The 21,314-nt window shown below is 48.0% G+C and overlaps 1 protein-coding gene across 5 annotated transcripts in view; it reads left to right on the top strand.

The window, feature by feature from the left end:
- NTRK3 (neurotrophic receptor tyrosine kinase 3) overlaps positions 1 to 21,314 on the top strand; it is a 217,584-nt gene that overhangs the window by 20,355 nt on the left and 175,915 nt on the right. For all 5 annotated transcript variants that reach the window (XR_010652172.2, XM_071814027.1, XM_071814026.1 and 2 more), the window contains 2 exons: positions 12,685 to 12,759; positions 14,104 to 14,175. Coding sequence is in view for 4 of the 5 variants with exons in the window: in XM_071814027.1 (XP_071670128.1) it covers positions 12,685 to 12,759; positions 14,104 to 14,175 (147 nt within the window). In the remaining variant the exon portion in view is untranslated. The remainder of the gene's footprint in view (positions 1 to 12,684; positions 12,760 to 14,103; positions 14,176 to 21,314) is intronic.

Below are 21,314 nucleotides of genomic sequence, written 5' to 3'. Positions count from 1 at the left end.
GGTTGCATCAGGGTTAAACTGCCATTTGTGAAGTGACCTCAGGTTGGGGATGGCTGGGGACAGCCCTCAGTAGTGGCGGAGATCTTCATTAGCATCCTGCTGCTAGGAGAGCCTCCTGCTGTCATTGCTATGGGAGCTGCCATTTGTCATGGGCTGCAGCTGGTTACTAACAGCTTGAATACAGCTACTGAGCATGGCCGGAGGCAGGAGGTGTCCATGCTGTTGGCAGGGTATCACACCCTCCCTCTCTCCCGACTGTGTGGGGTGATGGAGATGGGGGTCCCCAACACCCTAAATCTGCTGTCAATGACAGATGCGCTACCCCTGCCAGCACTGCAGTAGCACCTCTGTGTACACTGAGCACTGCTGGCCTGCTGTCTGCTCCTGTGGAGAAGCTGCATTTCCCACCTGGCTGGTCTTGGGTGTCTGGAGACCTTGTTCCAAGCTCGAGTGGTGAAGGATGATCCTTCACCTGCAAAGACCCCACAAGTGTTTTCAGCAAGGAATTGGCTCCTGCCACCCTTGTCTGTGGCTGCCTCCTGCTCATGGTAAAGATAGAGCTGAGGGAGACAGTGGCTTTTTGCTGTTCGTAACACTCTTAGCTGTTAGACAGCATGAGGATGTTTTGATTAATTATTTTTATTTTTTTTAACCTGGTTTATACCTGGGTGAATTTCGGGTCCTGCCCTTGACTCCCAGATGGCTCTTGCTTACCCGTTGATGCGCTGCTTTAAGCTTCGGGTATCCCCTGTACAGCTTGGGATAACCTCCAGTGCTGCTATTTTCTAGACACTGGTGTTAACTGGGTGCCACAGGGAATTTTGGCTGGTACTGCTACGCTCCACCCATACTGATGAGAGTATTTCCATAGCAACTACAGGCTTTTTCAAAGGGGAGATATGGGAAAAATGTGAAAAACCAAAACCAATCCAGCTGAAAACAGTCTTGGGCAGAAGCTATTGGTCAGTGTGTGGAGTCTCAGGGGGAGAAGTTCCCTGGTTCAGTGTATCTGTTTGGGACCTCTGGACTGGGCATCCCACAGGCAGCCCTGATGCTTTTGCCACCCAAAATATGGAAACTAGAGCTGGTGCTGGCATAACGCTGCTTGAGAAGGCTGGGATGCTCTCATGGGGCTTTGGGGTTGGGGAAGGGGCAGGAACATGCGTGGCTGTGGTGCATGGAAGGGGCATGTGCTGTGGCTCTCGAGGGGGCTATGGAAGGTGCTGCAGCTGTTGACATATGGGATGATTTCTCAAGCTGGTGGTGTCACTGTGCTCATTGCTGGTGAGGAGGTTCCAGTGGTACTGGGGGCTGTGTCAGCTCAGGTGGCAGCTGCAGATGTCTTTTATCTGTCACTGCTTTCCTGCAGGGTCCAGAGCCCTGGGGGTGGGAAGGGTGGCTTCTGGCCCTGGAGCTTCCCAGGGCTGCTTTGCCTCTGAGCTCTGCCTTCCCCTTCATCCTCATCCTGCTTCCTTCTCTGCTGTCTCCTGCCATTGCTGGTAGCCGGGAGAACAGCTAAAAGGGTGTAAATGATGCTTCTGGGGCAGAAAGCTGTAGGAATGCGTGCACAAGCCTGGCGAAGTGACACTGCATGCCTGGTTCCAGAGGCTGAATCTGAACCTTAGTGTTGCAGCAGAGATCAGAGAGTGGCTTGACCCACTGCTGTTGAGGCTTACCTATGGTTTGATGGTGGTGTGGATTTGAGGGCCACCAGTGGGGTTTTGGTCAAGTCTGCTGCCCACCTGGCAAGCTTGAAGGTGGCTCAGGGGCTGATGGGCATCCTGTAAAGCTCCATGTAAGACTGGTGCGAGGAACCTGTGTGCAAAGGCCAACCATGCAGGTTGGTGAGACCTGATCCAAGCCCTCCTACTGCAGAGGAAGAGGGACCACAAAGAGAGCTCTTCTCTGTCCCATTGCAATACGCACAGAGGGCAAAGGAGCCGCTGTGCAGGAGGGCTGTCCCCTGCCAGCTGCCGTCCCCAGTAAGCCCCAACCTGGCACACGGTGCGGGCTCTTGGACCCCAGCTGCCGCAGGCTGCGAGTGAGCCAGCTCGCTCCCCGGAGGGCTGCCCAGGGCTGGCAGACAATGTCTGTATTCTTTGTGCAGAATGAGCTTCCCGTTTGCTGATAACCCTCCTGGCTCACATAATTTGCTCTGAGGTTGGGCTGGTACTGGGACTCTCCTGGCTCTCCAGCTGTCCAGGAGCAGAAACAAAGTTGGAGTTATTATTTGCAAAAAAAATTTTAAAAAATCCAGCAATAACAATAAAAAAAATATCTCACTGGAAGGACTTCGTCCCATAATCTGCTTTCTGGCTTTGAAATTTCTCCGTGACCTTAATCAATGCCAAAAAGACATGTGTTCCATTAAATCCATCTTCGGCCCAAGTGGTGAAAGGGCAGGCGCTGTCAGGAGGTGCAGCCTGCCTTCCTTGCTCGCTGCCTCTCCGCAATTACAACCAAGCAGGACCTCTGGATCCCTCAAATGCTCCTGTGAGAGTTTATACCTGTCAGTTTAATGCCAGCCTCTTGGGAATGCTTCAGAGATAGGAGGCTTGTTTTCAGGAGCCAGGGGCTTGGTTGGGGCGGCTGGTTTTGGAGGGCTGGCAAGCCCTGGCTGTGAGCGCTGCTCTCTGTTGAGGTGCTGGGTGAGCAGAGACTTCTTCATAATTCAGTTATTCCCTTATCTAGAGGAATGGCAGACTGAGCTGTGATACAAGATGGAAACAGTCTCCAGATTTGCTGTTTACATATCTGGATAAGCTCAAACACAACAACCCAGTTAGCAGCATCTCTGACTGTCAGAGTATCTTCTCCTTTAACATTTTTGCAAGGTGATTTTTTTTTTTTTTTTCATGTTTATATGAACAAAGTAGAGCGCTGGGAGAGGAGCTTTTAAAGTGTCTGTTTCCTCCCTACTCTCCTTTCTTTCCTTCCCTGCCACCTCCTACCTGTGTCATGTTTATAGGTGTGCTGGTTATCTTTTCCTTTTTGGAGCCAGCTGACTTCCCACAAAATATCTGCTATCCTGGGAAGCCTAGAGCTCTGAGTCACCTTGTCTTAATGTGTACATCTCCTTACTCCTGAGTGTGTCGGAAAAGCTGGGGGGGTGGGGGAAAAGGGGTGGTTTTTTTCCTGGCTGGGCAGAAGGGGACTGGGTGATGGAGGAACCCCTCTATTGCTGAGCTGTGATTTATTTGCAATGCAGATACAAGCCTGAGGGGTTTGTGGCAGTTGGCTCAAAGTAAACTCCATGGGGAGCTTGCCAAGTCCTTCGGCTTTACGGGGAGCAGCTGGCAGGCTGGGCAGGCAGATCTGAGGTGCTGTGAAGGTAACGGAGAGCACGGTGGATCTTCTTGCAGGTTGGAGCTGCTCTGCCTTTGGCCGTCCTGAGCAGAGCGGCTGGGAGCCTGGCCTGTGGCCAGCCCAGCTGGGCATTGCTGCCCGCTTGTTTGAGCTCCATAAACATCTGAGGAGCCAAAATGCTGGAGGATCAAAGTTCAGGCTCCTTGGGACCCATTTGGGAAAACAAGTGGTTCGTGGGAGCGGGATCAGAGTCCAAGCAAGATTGGCTCTCCCTTCACTTGCTCGGGCAGTGCCTTTCCTGTTGTTTGGCATGTGCAAAAGCTGGAAAACGGGATGAGCTGTGCTAAGGGGGTGGAGGAGGATAAAATAGGATAGGGACTGAGGGAGGGTGCCGAGTTCAGCCACTAAATAGCTATAACCATGCTGAAGCAGAGTGACCCTTTGGCACCCGCAGTTTGCAGCTCTAAGCTTTGGTTTCTGTGCCGCTTTTGGGATCCAGGCACGGAAGCAATGGGAAGGATCTGCCCAAAAATGTGTAGCTACATTGGAATGGGATTTGAGATGAAGCTGATGTGGATGTATAAAGCTTCTGGAATTTAGACTCCCGTGGAGGCTGTGGTTTTAGAAAGCATGCTTGTGGGTTTGTGTGGGTGGGTGGCAGTGGACAGGGCCAGGAAAGGTGGTGGCTGTGGATTAAGGACCGCAGCCCCATACCCGACTCTTGTGTCTGCTCTTGCTGGACTCTCACTCCTGTGTCCTCATTCCTAGTGCTGTATACCACAGTAACAGTCAGTTTGTGGGAGATTTTATTTCCTCTTTTTCCTCCTCCATCCATTTTCCTGTCTTCAAGCACAGCATGAAATGCAATGCATGCATGTGGCTGGCAGAGCTCCCCTCTGGGTCCCAGCTGAGCTAATAGGGTATATTGGGACATCGTCTTGCCCATCACAAAGGCCCTGTACCTTTTCGGGGGGCTCCTTTCCACCATACACTCTTTGGCACTGCTCTGTACCAAGAGTTACTTCTGCCAAGCTGAACTCTAGTGATCCTGTACCTTTAGTACATCTCCTTGTCTTGCTAATGTGTGTAGGCACTGTGCTCTCCAGGAGAGAATCGCAGCTGCCTTTAGAGCAGAGCTTGGCAGCTCTGTCTGCCTGTATTAATTCATACATATATATATACATTTCTGAAAAGCCCTGGACCTGTTCAGATATGGGAATGTGAGGGAATCTGACCTCTGGTTTGAAGTTGCAGGGAGGGTTTAATAAGGCAGAATATGATTACTGAAGCTGATTTTGACCAGGGTGCTGCTTGCTCTATAAAATGCCATTTGATCTTTAAAGACAGCAAAATGCTGCATGCTGCTGGCTCTCACTGCATATGAAGTCCTATGGATAAAAGCATCCTTAACTTTGGCATGACAGGTGCCTGGGGAGCTGCCTAAAAATGGGAACTTTTTTTGGTTTCTTGCTCCCTGTAAAGCAAAGAGTGCTGCCTCACCTTGTGGTTTGTGCTTGGTGTAAAACTCCCAGGGAAATTGTTTTTCCTGCCCTTGAATTGCCCTCTTGTCCCAGCCAGCTGTACAGCTGTTTGAGATGCGGTGTTATTAGACAGCGCGGGTTGATGTTAGTGGTCCTGAACAGGAGCCTCTGCTCCGCGTACCCCAGATCCATTGGGAAGCACCTCTCTGGGTACAGAGGACTAGTTTTGCAGGCTCTCCTCCCAGACAGTAATGAAAGAAATACCCTTTTATGGAAATATGATCATTTTTGAGTCTGACACCCAGAGGAAAAGGGGAGCGAGCTACAGCTGATGCTGTAGGTAAGGGATGAGCTCTTGTTCTTGCTTATGCTTCACCCCAAGGTGGGTTACATTCATGTGTCTATGCCCATACCTGCAGGACTAAACTGCTTATCCTGTCTTGTGCTCTATCACTTCAGGTGGTGTCTTAAATTATGCAGGGGTCAGACAGTGATAGGCCATAAAAAAGACGTGGGGAGAGAGCCTGCAGCTGCTGAGAGGTGCTGAGGTGGTGGGCAGGGAGCTGGGTCTGAGCCAAGAGCCCAACCTGTAGACAGAGCGGTTCAGAGACACTGTCCCGCTAACCCTGCTCCCTGTGCAGGAGATGCTGCCGTCCTTGGGAGTTTCCTCCCAAAGCTTTTGCACTGTTGCTAATCTCTGATAAATGATGTTTCTTCAGCATGTGAATGATTTTGGACACCTCACTTGTTGCCTGGGACTGCAAGGCTGCTTTCTCCCAGCACTAGCTGAGTACTACTGATGGGATATTAAGGGGGGTATTTGTGGTGAAGGCAGTTACACTGCTGCCCACAGCAATTCTTCAGCTCTGCCATCCCACTGCCCTTTTTTCTTCCTTTCTGAAAGCAACTGATGGGGTGTAACTCTTCCTTCATGGGAAAACCTTGATGTAGCATGTGATAATGGGAACATACTGCCTCCCGTGTGCTGCAGCTGTCTGTCCATGCTGGGTCTTGGCATCTCGCTGTCCTCTAGTAATACTGACACATTGTCCCTGGAAGAGATGGTCTCTGCTCCATAAGTTACCATTTGGAGCTGGTGCAGGATGCGGAGGGTGTCCTCAGGTGAGCTGGAGATTGTGGAAGGAAAATGAGTGAATGCACAGACGTGGGGCTCAGTGCACCCTGTGCCTTAGAGGGTCTTGTCCCCGGGGACAAAAGCAAAGGGTGAGGTCCTGATCATGTTTGCACTACTATCTGTTTTTTAAATGAATGTACTTTCCTTCCCTCCTTTAGATACAGCTATGTGTCCTTATGGGTGCCAGGCAGCATGACTTAATTGCGGTGCCTGGAAAAAACGTGTTCAGCAGAGCTTAAAGCTGTTTCTCATGGTATCTTCCACAGTAGGGTGTCTTTAAGTGGCAGTCTTGTTAGACAGCACAGCTGTAGCAGCTCTTCTGCACCTAATGGTTGTTCCTGGCTGACCTGGGGCCAGGCAGATGCTGTTGGGGTGAGTGTGAAGCTTGTCTGGACTCATCTGAATGGTGTCCTGTAGGGGAGTCCTCTCCTCTGAATGTTTCGTGTCCTGTGAGTTGCTTGTGTGTAACAGTTGGGTTTCTCCAGGAAGACTGAGACACAGCGCTGTGGTGGGTTGCATAGGGCTCCATCATTCCCATGCCCTCCCAGCTGGGGGGATTGGAGGCTTTTTCCTTTTCACAGCCTTTCTGGAAAGACTCGTTTTGGATTGTTAGGTTGGATGTGACTGGATGGAGACTGGGTGCATCCCCCTTGCATCCTCTGCAGCACCCATGTACCCCTAGATGGCCTTAGCAAGAGGAGCACATCTGCTAGTGCAGAGGGAGCTGTGTTGCAATGGGCTGTTTTATGATTGTTACCTTGATGAATCACAATTACACTGTGGGGTTATGCTCATAATTGTTTCTACAAAGCTGGATTTGCTTTCTCCCCCTCCTTTTCCCAGTGACCTCAAATTATCCTTATTGATGCAAAGTTACCCACCACTGGGTGACTTTTCTGTGTGTTTTCAGGAAGGGAAAACCCACGCTTTAAATGGGGAAAATATTGCCCTCATAAGTCTTTATTCGGGTGCGCTTGCCTTTAATGCTCAGTTACCAATTCACTTTTATAACTTCCATATTGAGGGAATCAAGTCCGTTGTGCCTCTGGTTATTAAATGGATGCGATAAGTGCCTTATGCTGTGAAAGATGGCTGATTCCTTTATGACTTCCTCAGCCCTGTGTGGGATGTGAGGGATGGATAAAAGGATCCAGCAGTACCCACTGTGGTTGTGCTTTGCCCTGGGGTGTGGGACCTGCACCAGTACCATGGGTTTCCCAGCCTCCAGGGCTTCCCATCAACATCTGCAGCACCTCTGCTTGGAGGTAGCAGGTCTTACTGGTCAAGGATTTTAAGAGAGATCTTCCCCCCCATTCTACCCCTGCAATCAAATTCATATTTGTGTGATCTGGAGCTGGTGTGCCAAGAGGTTTGTTTATAATGCTAAACGTATCAGGTAATTGAAAGCTAATGCTTCTGTCTGGATTGTGAGGTATAATATGCCTGGATGACGAATCAATTTTCCTGTTGTCTTGCAAGAAAGAGGAGTCAAGTGCTCTGCTTGTCTTTCCTATATATATATCCTAGATATATAAAATTGTGTGTGTTGGGGTGTTGCCTGTTTGCTAGTTTGCAATTTATTCACTGCCCGGTATCCAAACATGAGCAGTGGCACTTGCGCAGCGTGGCTCTAACAGGGATGTGTCATCTGCTCTGACTGGAGCTGATGGCATCCTGGTGAAAAGCCTCTCCCCTCCGGCCTGGGCTAGATATGGATTTGGGTAGCACGTGTGTTTACGTGCTATATAATACTTGGTGCTTATCGAGTGCCTTTTTTAGCTATTGACCACAGTGCCTGAAAAGCTGAGATTAGATAAATATTATTCTTGTTGTGTGAAGAGGGTGAAGGAAGGCCAGACACATTAAGTAGCCTCAAGCTAATTACTTGGTAAATTGGCATAAGAGGCATTTTTTCACCTCTGGCTCATGCATGTGGGACAAAATGAGCCTGTCTGTGTCTGAATCCCAGTGGATATTCTGGTATCATTGCTGCATTGGCCCTGAGCTGGAAGGGCAGCACATGGAGCTGTGCGGTCCCCAGAAGGCGACACCGACCTGTCTTGTCAAACACCTCCTTGCATGGTGTCCATCTGGGAATGAAAAGAAATGCTGTTCCCATGGGGTTGGTGGCTACCAGTCCCCTTCCAGCAAGTGGGGTGAGGTCCTTGCATTTCTGGAGACCAGCTGAAACCTAAACTTGGTGACTTTGTGGTGAGAGGTTAACATGATGCTACATTACATTGTAAGTGTGGTATATAGCCCAACTGTTGTAGGTGAAGTGTTGGATAATGGAGAAGTGGTGTGAGGCATGGAAAGAGGGATCACCTCCAAGGAACCTCAGAGGTTATGTTGGCTCCTCCTTTTGTTGAGGACACTGGCACAAAAGGCAGGGGCTTGCTCATGGGCTTTGCTGCTGGGGCTGTGGGATCACAAAGTGGGGTAAGGATGGCCAAGGGGAAGAGCTGCAGCAGCAAAACCAAGAGAGCCTGTAAAGCGAAAGTGGGATAAATGCAAATGTAGGTGTTACAGGGCTTTTCCTGCCAGTTAGGAAATCAGGTCTGCTGGAAGTGACCTGGTGGTTTGAAGTGCTTGGTGCAATGCTTAATTATGGGGTGAAAACAAGCCTCCAGGCTGATGGGACTGTGAGAAAGGCCAGTGTGACCCACAAGTCAGGACACTTCCAGTGTAACTGGAGAGTTGCTTGTGTTGTTATCGAAGTGGTATCTCTTGGAGACTGCTCTGTGGTTTTAGTCACTCTTTTTCAAGCAGAGAGACCTAAATAGGCTGATGAAGAAAAGCCATTTGCTATTACAGTGTCTATCACAATGGTCCTTCTTGCGTAGGTCACCAAGTGTGAGCGTCAGTTATGCTGAGTCTGAAACCAAGAGCAAAATAACCTTGCTACCAGGAGCCTGCCTGAGCAGTATATCTGTATCACTTCTTGGACTTTAGTTAGTATCTATTCAAAGCACTTGAGACAATTTGCCTTGCACTTCACTGCTTGGTACAGACGTGCAGCCTTAGAAGAGCTGGCTCACGTAACATAAATGACAGCAGGGTGGGTCTGGCTCTTGCTTGGAAAAGAGGGAGGAGGAAATGCCAGGAAAGGAAAAGAGCTGCTTAAGCAAAAGCAGTTTTGACACGAGAGAAAATGGATGTATAATGCTTCTGAGTACATTTGGGTCAGAAATGAGAAGAGCAGGGGAATTCCGGTGCATTGTTTCAGTGGGAGTTTGGGGCAAAGCCTGAGCTACTGCTAAGGTGGACTTTGGTTAGAAGATGTGGAATAACAACAGGTCTATGGTGTGAAGAGACCTGGACCAGCAGGATCCTCCAAGCAGACAAGAAGTATGAAAAGGAAGCGAGTACTTAACCTATTCCTTACACTCCCCCTGCCCTCCCCACCAAAACAAACCAAAAAACCCCCACAAACCCTGCAATTTCATCCACGTTAGCAATGTATCTCATATGGTCTTGATTAGAAGTTGGAAATGAGGCCAGGTAGATGTGTACATCGTGAGCACTTCAGTATTTGTGAAGTATGGTATTGGTCTTGAAGCTATTGCGTCTTGCAGAAGAGCAGCTTACCTTAGTAATAACTGAGGAATGCCACAAGAATATATATTTAGAGATGTTTGTGCGGAGGGGGGAGTAACCCACTGACTGTAATTTATATGCTTGATTGCAGAGACCAGGGCAGGGCTGGGAGTTGTCACATCTGTATTTGGCATGAACCCAGCACCTGTGTTCCTGCCAGGTTAATGAACCGAGGCAGAGAAGAAGGTTTCAGTCTTCAGCAGCAATTGGGAGGATATAGTATTTCTAGGGCAAGTAAAATCCTGGAAGGAAAAAAGAGGGAGCTAGTTAAGGTACTAAAGAACATGAGGAGAGACTTATTTTTAGGGGTGGAGTTTCTTTGCTTGGTTCGTTTGCTTTCCTGTGCAACCATGGCCAATTTTGCAATCACAGCTTGATTCCTTGAGTTTCAGAATAAGATGCGTTTCTGTTTTGTTTTTAAAGTGGATTGAGGCGAATCCAGCCAGCGCAAAGTTATACTATTCTTTCCAAGACAAAAGGGAACCAAAGAAAATGGTTTTCCTGGTGTATCTTTGAGATGCCTGTTAACCAAGACTGATTTGTCACTTCTAGGAGCAAAGGTGCAATTCTTGCTAAGTTGAAAAATCAGAGAAAAAAGGGGAAGAACCATTTCTGGGAGTCCCTGAGAAGGGAAATGTCTGTGTAACTTAAAGGGCACAAAGTCCCCTGCCTGACCTGTGTACCTAATTCAAGATGATGCTGTTTCCCTCTATGTAAAGCAGCTGCTGGGCTGGGTGATTATCCTGTACATAAGAGTATTTGTATATATTTATTTTCACTGTTGCTTCTCTCGTCTCTCCCTTTATTGGTGTTGTGTACCTAGGATAAATAACGTACCAAAGCATATCCTGCTCAGGAAACTCATAGGCTTTGTTTGGGAGGCTGCAGCACAGGTTGTGGAGTTGTATTTACAATCTAGTGTAACGTCACTTCTGGGAGGGCTTGGCTGTGGGGAGCCCCCAAGTCCTCTGTACCGAGTCATCAGAAAGTCATGCCCATGCATGTCGCTGGGAACAAGTTCAGGTCTTCCTCTGCCTCTTCTAGAATGCTGTCCACATGGCTTTGAGTGTCAGGTCAAAAATAACTGTGACTTTTTTTAGCAAACACAATCAATAAAACAAGAGTCAATCTGGCCGCCGCCTCCTTCCCAGCTGTGGTTGCTCCATAACTCCTGGCTCAGGGCTGCTCCATCCCTCCATGAAGGTCATTGCTTGGATGCTGTAGCTTCAGCATGCCCACTCCTGCTTCAGCATCCCACTCCTACTTCTCTCCCTGCTTCTTTATTTTTTTCTCTTAGATGACTCTCTCTTTTGATGCATAGGAGTTGCAGATAGGAAATGCTTTCAACTTATGTTTCTAACCTTGCTCAGTTCTGCAGTCTCATGGTCCAGGACCTGAACTTGCAGTCCTGCCATGTCTCAGAAGGGTTTCAGTGAGCTGTCGGGTCTCTTGACTGACTCCTCCCAGTCTGCGTTTTGTTCTGCAAGTGCTCGCAGGGGCCTCAGATGCTGGCAGGGAATACAAAATGGCTGTAATCATTGTCCTGTTTCTCATTCTGTCTGGGACACAGGCGATCCAAGCCAATGAGCAGGTCATTGAGGATGAACCATAACTTATGCTGTCATGCAGTTGGGAGCAATGCTGCGTCCTTATGCTAACTCCTCTGAGTATGCAGACAAGTATGGAGCATGTGGAAAGCAGAGGTGACTCTTGCGGGTCTCTGCTTTTCTTGGATCTGCGTGGTGAGAGTAGAGAAATATGTTTAGGTTTAGTCCAGGCTTTGCATTTTACTTTCTTGAGCTGGATGTTGTTTGGGATATGTCTTAAATAATAAATCTGTATACTTCTGTCATGCTGATTCATCTGGTTTTGTGCAAGCACAAGGTGTAGCAAGTGCTGGAGGAGGAACATGTGGCCCCTGTGACTGCTCAAAGGTGGCTATTCTGCTTACCTTCTGGACCACCATGTGGGGTCCTGCAGCCTTCTTGCCTAGAATCATAAAATCATGGGACGGTTCTCGGTGTTGGCTCATCGGCCCAACCCTGCATCACCTGGAAATGTTTCCCCTCTCTAGGGCGAAATCCAAAACCAACTATTACATCAAGGCAGATCTGAACTTTGTGGGGGGGTATGTGTGTGTGTTCATAACCTTTGAAGTTGCGCTTCTTTCTCATATTGTCTAAGAGGACCAGCCAGATGATTTTTCCCTCTCTCGGTTCACTTTGAGAGAGAACCACCTCTGCTTGCTCCCCAGCAAAGACCCTCTTGAAATTGTGCTTTCTGGTGGGAGGGTGCCCAAGTTTAATCTGGGAGAAGGATGAGGACTGAACTCCTTCCTCACTACATGGCATTGCAGCTTGTTTAACCGAAGCCCGTAGCTGCAGCCACCCAGCCACGCTGCTGCCAGCATCGCTCCTGTGCTGCCGATAACGGGGGACCCCGTTCTCTGGGGCTGTTGATCTGTCAACTTCCCCTGGCTCTAATATTTACTGAATAATGATCCCGTGGTGACAGATCTATTTCTGTTTTTGTTCTGTATAACATACCTTCCAGAGCGCCCCAGGCGACTGAGGAATTTATAATAAAGGCACAGTTTGAAAACTAAGTTTGGTGTTCTCCTGCCAGAAGCACTTCCAGCCAGCAAAAACTAGGACCCTGTTTGTTCACTCCCATAAGAGACTGGATAAATATATGACCTTTTTTTCCCCTCATTTTCTTAATTTTTTTGTTTTCTGTTGAGAGGTTTTATTTGCATTTATTTGTGTGAATTGTGGTTTTGTTTTGTCGATGTGAGCAGAGAGGGGCAATGACTTTGTCAAGGGTGTTTAATGGATCAGTTGCACGTTACACACTCAAAACTGCTGGTAAAATCATGTTATTTGTCTTTCCCAAAGCACGGGAAAAACAGAATAAAAGGTAGCATGGGAAACTACCCATTTTGGCAGCATGATATGTACTGTGTGTATCTGAGGGTGTGGATGCTGAAACCTGAGCAGCTCCAGTCCCCAGACCTGTTGCAAGAAGGTTTTGGCTGAAGGCAGGTGGGAAGAGGTGTGGGGCTGGGTGGCTGGGCATGACACTCTCCCGCTGTGTGCTGTCCCTTGCATGGACAGAGTGACCATCTGGTGATGATGCCGCAGCTGAGCCTTTCCTTCTTCTTGACAGACACATAGAGAACTGGAAGAACTTGCAGACACTGAATGCTGTTGACATGGAGCTGTACACGGGACTCCAGAGGCTGTGAGTATGTCCTGCATGTTGGGGAGGAGAACAGCACTGGGGAGCCCGTTCCTTCCAGCCAAGAGCTGCAGCGTCCCTCCCTCCACAGTCTGCATGCCACCATGTTTGGAGCCTGTTTAAGCTACTGGCTCTGCTGTATTTTGCTATGAGACTCTGCAAAATGGAGAGGAAGTGCTTTTTTGGTCTTTGCTGGGTTTGAGAGAAGGAAGATTGCTAGCTTCTGACAGCTCTGTCAGCACACGTCAGCCCTGACCTCTCTTCTCCCCTGCTGTGCTGGTTGTGGGCTTGTGTGTTGTTCTGAGTCATTTCAGCCCCACAATGTGAAATTCCAGCTGTCTCCACCAATTCTCCATTGCTGGGCTGCTGGTCCTCATTTAAGGCAGTTGTCATCACGGTGGTGCTGCACAATAAGGGAATCTCATCTCCCTGCACAACCCTTCGAGTACCAGGGAAGGCTGACTTTATGCATCATGGAAAGGAAACTGAGGTCCACGAGGTTGAAGGGACTTACTAGACACTTGGGAAGCCTGGCCAAGTGAGGATATCACTCAATCTCATTCCCCTTCCTGGAGCTGGGAGCACCCTGGGTGCTGCTTATGTGAGATGCAGAGTGTTGTTCAGGGTTAATCGGAGACTCTGCTAATGCGTTTCACTGGGAGCTTTACATTAGGTACAACTTGCCTGCAGGCTGGAGGAGAGGTGAACATTGAGCACTCAATAACTAAACCCCAGCAAGTAATATTTTTAACACACACCTTGTAAGCAGGCTGGCTGCTGCTCTCATCACACCTAAGAAAGCAGCAAGGGCGTCAGGCATACTTTTGTCTGCAGCAGATGTTAATAAACACTGGTCATAGTGCTGATACAGCTTCTTCAAAACAGGGTGGGAAAAGGATTCTCCCTTTGATGTCCATCACTCCCTATGCAAAGTACTTGCTCTTCCTTATCAGAGCTGCAAGCAGAAGGGTTTTGTCCTTTTGAGGGAGGGAAGGTGGTGGTGCTGCAGATTAGGTTTGCTGTGGGGCCAGGCGGTGCTGCTCATGAAGATGGAGGGAGAAGAGAGAGACAGGAGATGCTCCGGGCCACTCCAGCCAGCCTTGGTGGATGTGGAGGGAGAATCTCACTCAGCAGCTGCTCTGTACTAAGCCTGTTCTGTCCTGATATCAGATGAAGATGAAAGGCCCAATTTCCTCCTTGCTTGTAACTCAGAGAGGCTGTCTGGGGAGAGATGTGCCTTTTGGGGGGGCACCACAGGGCTCCCAGTGCACCTCAGGTGCTGAGTGCAGGGTTTTAGAGCAGTCATCAGCCTTGATTCCATTGCTGCCCTTCTGCATCTCTTTGCAGGACAATCAGGAACTCAGGACTACGAAATATCCAGCCACGCGCCTTTGCCAAGAACCCTCACCTGCGCTACATGTGAGTGCCGGCTGCTCCTGCCGCCTTTTCCTTCTGCTCCCTGTGGAAAGGAGATTCCCAAAGAGGATCCCCAAAGTGCCTGTCAGTGGTGGAAGGGGGATGCTGCTGGGGAAACAGAGGGAGAAGTGGCAAAGGTCAGGAGAAGGAAAAGTGAAGGTGCAGGGAAGTGCAATGGGCTGTGATGCAGGATGAGGGGAGCTCCTGCTGGGCAGCTGATGGGCTTTGGTTTTTAATAACTGCCCTGGCTTTTGATTGCCGCTCTAATGAGCGCTTGTGTCGTTAGCAGTCTTGCAGTGGCCCCTGCACCCTTTCTGAAGAGTTCAGGGGGTGGCTACATGCCTCAGCACTCCGAACCTGTTCAGCTGCTTAGATTTTAACCAAAGAGCCCTTTTCTGTCACAAATCCTGAGGCGTGGGGCTGCCAGCTCTGTTCCCAGTTATTGACTTCTTAAAATGGTGTCTGCAGCGGGCGTGGGGTAGGGATGTCTTGCACCAGAGAAGCTGGAGTCCTGTTATCATGGGACATTGCACAAGTGTCCGCCTGCTGGGGCATCATTATCCAGCAGGAATGGTGTCCCAGGGAATTTTCACATCCTTGAGGCCAAGGGCACTTATTTTTCCTAGAGATGTACTTAGTTTTCCTAAAGTGATAAAGGAAAGGCTGAATTTCAGGCCAGTGTGCAAGGTGCTCCATGGGTTTTGAAATAGCTTGTCAAAGTGATTGTGTCCAAGATCAAACCCCTCTCAGCTCTGGTACAGATCTAAAAGGTGAAAAGAGGTTGGTGAGATGCCACTAACCTTGGGCACAAGCTGGTGGGCTGGATGGAGAGTGTATCCCTGCTTTTTGGAACCCAATACTAATGGCTTCTTCCATGAAAAACAACAGTAACTCACATCCATTTGAGTCTGAAGAGGCATGTGGCCATCCATATGGGCAAGTCCCTGGCTGAGGGAGGTAGATGTGACCTGCAGAGCAGGATAGATTTGTCTTTTGATGTCTGCTTGGAGATGATGTGAACTGAAAAACCCCCAAAGCTTCCTTTTTGGAAAACCAGTTACAGTTGCTAAGTGACAGTAAAGCACTTGCTAAATAGGAGATCTGCAGTACTAAAGGGCATGAATAGTTAAGGGCACTGTGAACAAGCATGGAGCCTTTTTGAGTTTAAAGAAGTGCTTATTTTATCATCATAAACCCTCCTTAATGCTGACCATTGGGGTTTTCCTGACTTCTGGGCTTTATTTTGATTTGTAGTGTTTGTTTTGTGTCTTCCGTAGTTGTTACTGGGAAGTGTTCTATAGGAATACCTCTGTCAATTGATGTTTCTTTTTGAGGGGGGTGTTGTTTGTCAATTGTGCATTTGCTGTTTACATTTCTAGCAGATAAAACGAATAACATCAGATTCCTGGTAAAATTAGTTTGGATATTGTAGGAGTTTAGAAGGCCACGTAGGATCATTTTGAGGCTGAATGTGTTATTAATGTGTACACATACAATTGAAGCTGCTTTTTGCAGAAGTGTTTGTTTTTGTCTTTTGAGATTACTTTTGAAATGAAAAAAAAAAAAAACCACAAAACCAAACCAAAACCCACCACATCCATCTTGTGTCAAGAGTTAAGGTTGGTATGTGGTGATGAAATATGTGTTTGTTTACTGCTTGGGCTATGTAAGATTGATCATGTTCTTAACATCTTTCTTTCCTTGCCTTTTGAAGCCCGAGGCAAGTAAGTATATTACTTGGTTAATGTTTGCTGGTGGGTTTTGATGCTGTTCCTGGGACCCAGCAGTGTGCATTTTTGCAAGGTGGATTTTCCCTATGGTGATGCTGGGTACCTGGTGATGGAGACCTGGTTCTTGCAGGGGTGGTGGTTCCCTCTTGCTCCCCAGAGGCTCTTGGGTCATGGAGCTGCTGCTCCCTCACAGCCAGGCTGCCGTTTCTGGGGCTCCCTTGTCCTGATGGAGGGAACACGGTGAGTCTGAGGCTTTGCACATCCTGGCAGGCGCCTGGTGCCACCAAGGGCTCCTGCCATGGCACCATGCAAACATGTCGAGAGGTGCCTCCTTGGCTGCTCCACAGCTGCTGCCTCCTGGGGAGCTCAGCTCGCCGAGGGTCTGACATTTTCCACAGCCGCTGCATGTAGGAGCCAGGGATAAAAGGATTAATGGAAATGTCACTCTGCTGTAAGCCTTGGGCTGACGCCGCCAGGTACAGTAGATGACAAAAGCGAGGGATGGTGTCCCAATCCCTTGGTTGGGGACCACAGGACAGCATTAAGGCTTGGAGAGTTACTGCTGCGTTTTATTGCTGCTGCCCTGGTGTCGATGCTCCTTTGTTGGGTGTTTGGATGATTGCAGTTAGAGTCAATAAGACAGCAAATGTGTCTAATAAATGACAGAGAGGCTTCACTGCCACGGAGGGCTGGCACAAGGTGGTGGGGACTCTGGACCTTTGCAGGGCGCTACAAGCGGGGTGTGAGCAGCAGCAGGCTCTTTTTCCACATGAAGCTCGTGTACAAATTGTGAGGACTCAAATGTTGTGTTTTTCCCCCCTCCTCTCTCCCTATCCAGGGTTAAATCCCAACTTGCTGCTGAAGCGAGATTTTTTTTTTTTTCCCAGTGCCTTTCATCAAGGTTTCTTCCTCTCAGATGGGCCAGATAACTGCCTTCTCCCACCAACTTCTGTTTCTGGCCCTTCCTCAGTGCATACACTTGTCTTTAGACCCCAGCTGTACAATCACAAGCAGATCACTTAACCCAGCTCTAATTGCAGGAGCTTGGATTTGTGGGGGTTTGTTTAAGATAATGGTTCTGGATGAGGTTTGGCTTGGCTTTTTTTCCCCTTCCCCACCACAGAGTCAGGGAGGAAAGGGGAGAGAAACCCATGAAGGGGTTTTTCCTCATTCAACTGCCTGCATGGTAGACATCAAAGTGCAGCCTGGTAGGGCCATGCTCATCCTATCAAGTTTGAAATTAGCTTTATAAGTGTAAGGGGTTCCAGGCCCACCTAATCAGTGGAGGAGCAGTGGGTGACTGGGAGCCAGAGGCGTGAATCTAGAAATAGCTTTGGATGCCTCTCTGCTCTCCTTGAATTAGGAGAGTTTGGGCTTCGTGGCTTGTGTGATTGCTGGTGCTGCGAAGTCTACAACTGCTACAGAGGGAATTAATGCGAAATGTAACGCTGGGTTCTGCAATGTATTTCTAACTCTTCTGCTGGCGACTGGGCTGAGGCAGTTGACTCCTTCCAGAACAAGTGCTGGCTGGATGTTGAATGAGGGTGCATGTGGGTCTGATATAAACTGGATGTCATCCAGTGGGGTTTTTTTTTGTCCCCTCCACAGAGGTCTTCTTCCTGGGCAAAGTTGTGTTGGTGGGTTCCTGGTCCCATTTCTGTGAAGATTTGATGGCTCTTTGGCTGCTATAGGAATGGTCCTGGAGAAGACCATGCTCTGCATGTGAAGATCAGCAGATCTAGGCTGTGGAAAACTGAACACTCGTAGTCCAGATCTGTGGAAGTTACTGTTGGCAGGCGATGCAGGTTTATGTAGGAGATGCTTGGTGTTGACAGAAAACCTCAGTCTTTGGCTCGGTGCTGTATGAGAAAGCTTTAGGGTATATGGTTCCTATATTTGAGACATATAAACCGCCCAAATACACATTTGTGACACTGTGTTTAGCACAGCTTATTGAGGAAAAAGTCTTGCGTGCTCTCGCTTTCCCTACCCTTCTCCTAATAACACTGGAACGATTTAGCCAATTAATTTGAACTTTGATAGAGGATTACAAGCCATGAGGATATCAAGTTCCTACGTGTGTCTTGAAAATAGACAGAGGACTAGTAAAGAGAAGTGGTTGTAATTTTTTGTGGGGAAGAATGTAACTTTATCACAATCCTCATTGGGCCCTGAGAGGTCCACAGGAGAGCTCAGCTGCACAGTGCACCAGAAATCAGTGCACAGGAGAGGATAGGACCTGTTTGCGACTGGCCAAGGCATCCAGCTTTTGGCTGTGGAACAGTAGAGCTACTCCTGTAGGAGTGGGTTGTGCCTAGAGCAAGACAAGTTGACATTTGCAGTGCCTAGGTCCCCCTTTATTGGGAAGCAAGTACTTAAGAAACCGATTCCCTCTAAATGCTTTCCTGGCCTGCTGCGTACTCAGCCAGTCAGGAGGCACTGCCTTGTGTTTGCAGAGGGTAATTGTGCACACCTTATTTATTGTGTAGTAAAGAAAACAAATTAAGACTGTGTAATTATAGAGACAGGCGCACTTTTAAATGAGGCTTAAGTAGTCAGATTTCTATTTAGAAAATTAATAATTGCCATTTGTGCCTGCGTTTCAGGGGCTCTTCTTGCACAGCCTTCTGGAGGTTTAGACATGCTCTAAATTGGTTTGCGGGCTGGCCAAGATGCAGCTCCTGTCAAAGAGCGCTCTCTCAGTGCTGTCTGCCAGAGCAAGGGTGGGACTGAGGATAAAGCTTTCTCTTCCAGTCTTCACCCAAGGGTCTTAAAGACAGAGACCTTGGATTGCTTTGTGTACGGTGTAACTGTTTTTTGAGTACAGTATGGTTCAGTCACCTTTTGCTCCACAGGTATTTTAATCTATGTGATCCTGTCAGTCTTTTTCTCCCAATAATGGGGATTCAGGAAGATCGGGAAGATGCTGGCAGGAGTGTGCCATGATCTGCTTTGCCTGGTGAAGGACTGAGCTGATTCATCTGTGAGCTTGTTTGTGTAGGCAAACCTGTGCTGTGATCAGTTTGGTGGCTCCCAGAATTTCCTCTGTAGGTTGTGTTATTTTATGAGGATGGGGAGTTGGGTTTGGTGTCCTGTTTGTGGCAACTGTGCAGCGTTACATGAACTGGTACCCTGGTATTGGATGTGCAGCGTTACATGAACTGGTACCCTGGTATTGGGTGTGCAGCGTTACATGAACTGGTACCCTGGTATTGGATACAGTTTGTAACCTTTACGTGGGAGTTCCCAGAGATGTGTTATGGTTTTAGGCTTTCACAAGAAAGAAAATGGGATCCATACCCTGAAAATTGCAGCGGCTGAGGCAGCCAAAGGTTGGTGAGTTGCTCTCTGCTCTCTTCAGTGCTGTTTTAGGACCCTTCAGGAACTGAGGCCTGTGTGTTTTCAGAGGGCTGTAGACAACAGTCTTGTAAGACTGGCAAGCTTCACCTTCTTTGCTCTGTGTGTCTGGGAGCTTGATGGAGATCTTGCACTAAATAAAGAAATAAGCAAAATATTAACTCTGAATTATTGCAAGCGTAGCACTGTTTCTTCTTGGTCATGACTTGAGGGTCATTTCCCTTGCTTTGTGGTTAAAGATCTATTGCATTGCTCTGGAAGAGCCATTCCTGTATATGAAGCAGGGTGAAACTCTCTTTTACTCTCTTCCTGTAACCAGCTCCAGGCCTGTGACTGCCTGTAACCCTCTGCTTGATTCTGCATGTCCTATTAGCCTTCCTCCCCCTTCCGAATTATTTCTCTGAGCTTTCTCCTTTCATCACTGCACTGCTGTCATACCCATCCTGGCAGTCTCCTCCTAAGCCAAACTGTCATGTGTTAATTGCCCTTGATTTCCCATCCATACTCTCAAGTCAGTGCAGCCTAACAAGTCCCTGTGTATCAGCAAATGACTGCATGTGAGCTCTGAACTCACTGGGAGGATGAAGGAAAATGCATTTACCTAAACCGCCTTCTTGATAGATCAATTCACTCTATTTTGCATTTAGAAAGGACAAAATAGGAACTGATTTTCTCCATGAATAAGTATGAGAAAGATTTAAACAGCCCTTAATTTCTGTTAAGTGAATGTTCCTTTACTATCCCTAATCAGGCAGGCAGCTTGGGTGCCCTTTGATTCCCATTTGCACTCTAAGGATGTTCCTGCTCCAGCTCCTTCTAGGAGCAAACCTCTGTGGTGTGATTTACTCAGGGAAGCATTTCCCTCCATGTGTCTCTATTTCTGTAAAATGCTGGGTGTGCTTATAGCACAGTCATTAAAATGAACTGCAGAAACATCTCTGCTTCCATAAACTTTTCTGTTCTGCCCCCCATCTGCTTTGTCCCCTGGATGCCAGTGTAGTACTCACTGATATGCTCATCAGCAGCAGTGATTTGGTGGCATGTTTATTTCTAGTCATTACTACAGGTGACTGATAAGTCGTTAACAGCAGCTATTGCTTTTTATGCAGCAGAGGTAGATCCTGTGTTTTACTGGCCATTGTGCATGAGACCAGAGGAGACACATTCCCTACAGGACTGTGACTTTCCTTCAGGCTGGGTTGAAATCGTTTGACCTGCATTCAGAAGGCTGGGTAACTAATTCCTGACTGCAGGCTGCTTTGCTCAGCTGTGGAGATGGTTTATTGGATTGTGATAAGAAGCAGAGCAGTGAGTTTGTGACTGGTGTACTCTAGTGGGACCTGAGAAAGAAAGTTTCCAACTCAAGCACTGCGCACCTTGCAACTACATTTGTCCTGCATCAGTTTTCTACCTGAAAACCTGGAATACCGGTATTTGTTTTCTCTGCTTGTATTTGATATATTTGCAGCATTAATGCTCTCTATCATTTCTAGTGAAACCTGGCCTTGAATTGTGGGATGTTGTTGCAATGGAAGATGATTTATAATAATGCTGTCACAAATATTTGTTGCCTGCTCAGTTTCTTATGTTGTGCCTATCACTCTGGCGCTGGGGCTCTCAGGATTTTGCTGTGGCTTTGTCTCTCCTTCCTTCCTTTGAAATGTTGATGTTCTTTTGAGCTACATCCTGTGGCCATGAGACTTATTTCCCTTCCTGAAGTTTGATCAATTTTCTTGTGGCAGATGTGAAGGACAACTGTGATTTTGCAAAGGTCCTATTTTTTTCCATCCCCTCCTTAAAAAAAAAAAAAAACAGGCTTCAGGCAATGCTGAGAATGTTTTGAATGAGGCTGGGTGAGTACTTGGGTGCGTGCTTCTGTCTTTTTACAAGCCTTGTTTAAGGGCTAGGGTAAAATGGGAACTTTAGACAAGTTGGGGGATTTTGAGGGGCTCATCCTCTGTGACATAGTTATTGCTGTGTGACAATGACCTGATGGATGTCTTCTGAGCTTCCTTTCAAGGAGACGTCAAACATTCCACTTGGATGTGATCCTGA

This window comes from Patagioenas fasciata, chromosome 12, assembly GCF_037038585.1.
Source record: "Patagioenas fasciata isolate bPatFas1 chromosome 12, bPatFas1.hap1, whole genome shotgun sequence".
Taxonomy (NCBI): domain Eukaryota; kingdom Metazoa; phylum Chordata; class Aves; order Columbiformes; family Columbidae; genus Patagioenas; species Patagioenas fasciata.
This window is presented reverse-complemented; position numbering and strand designations above follow the sequence as displayed.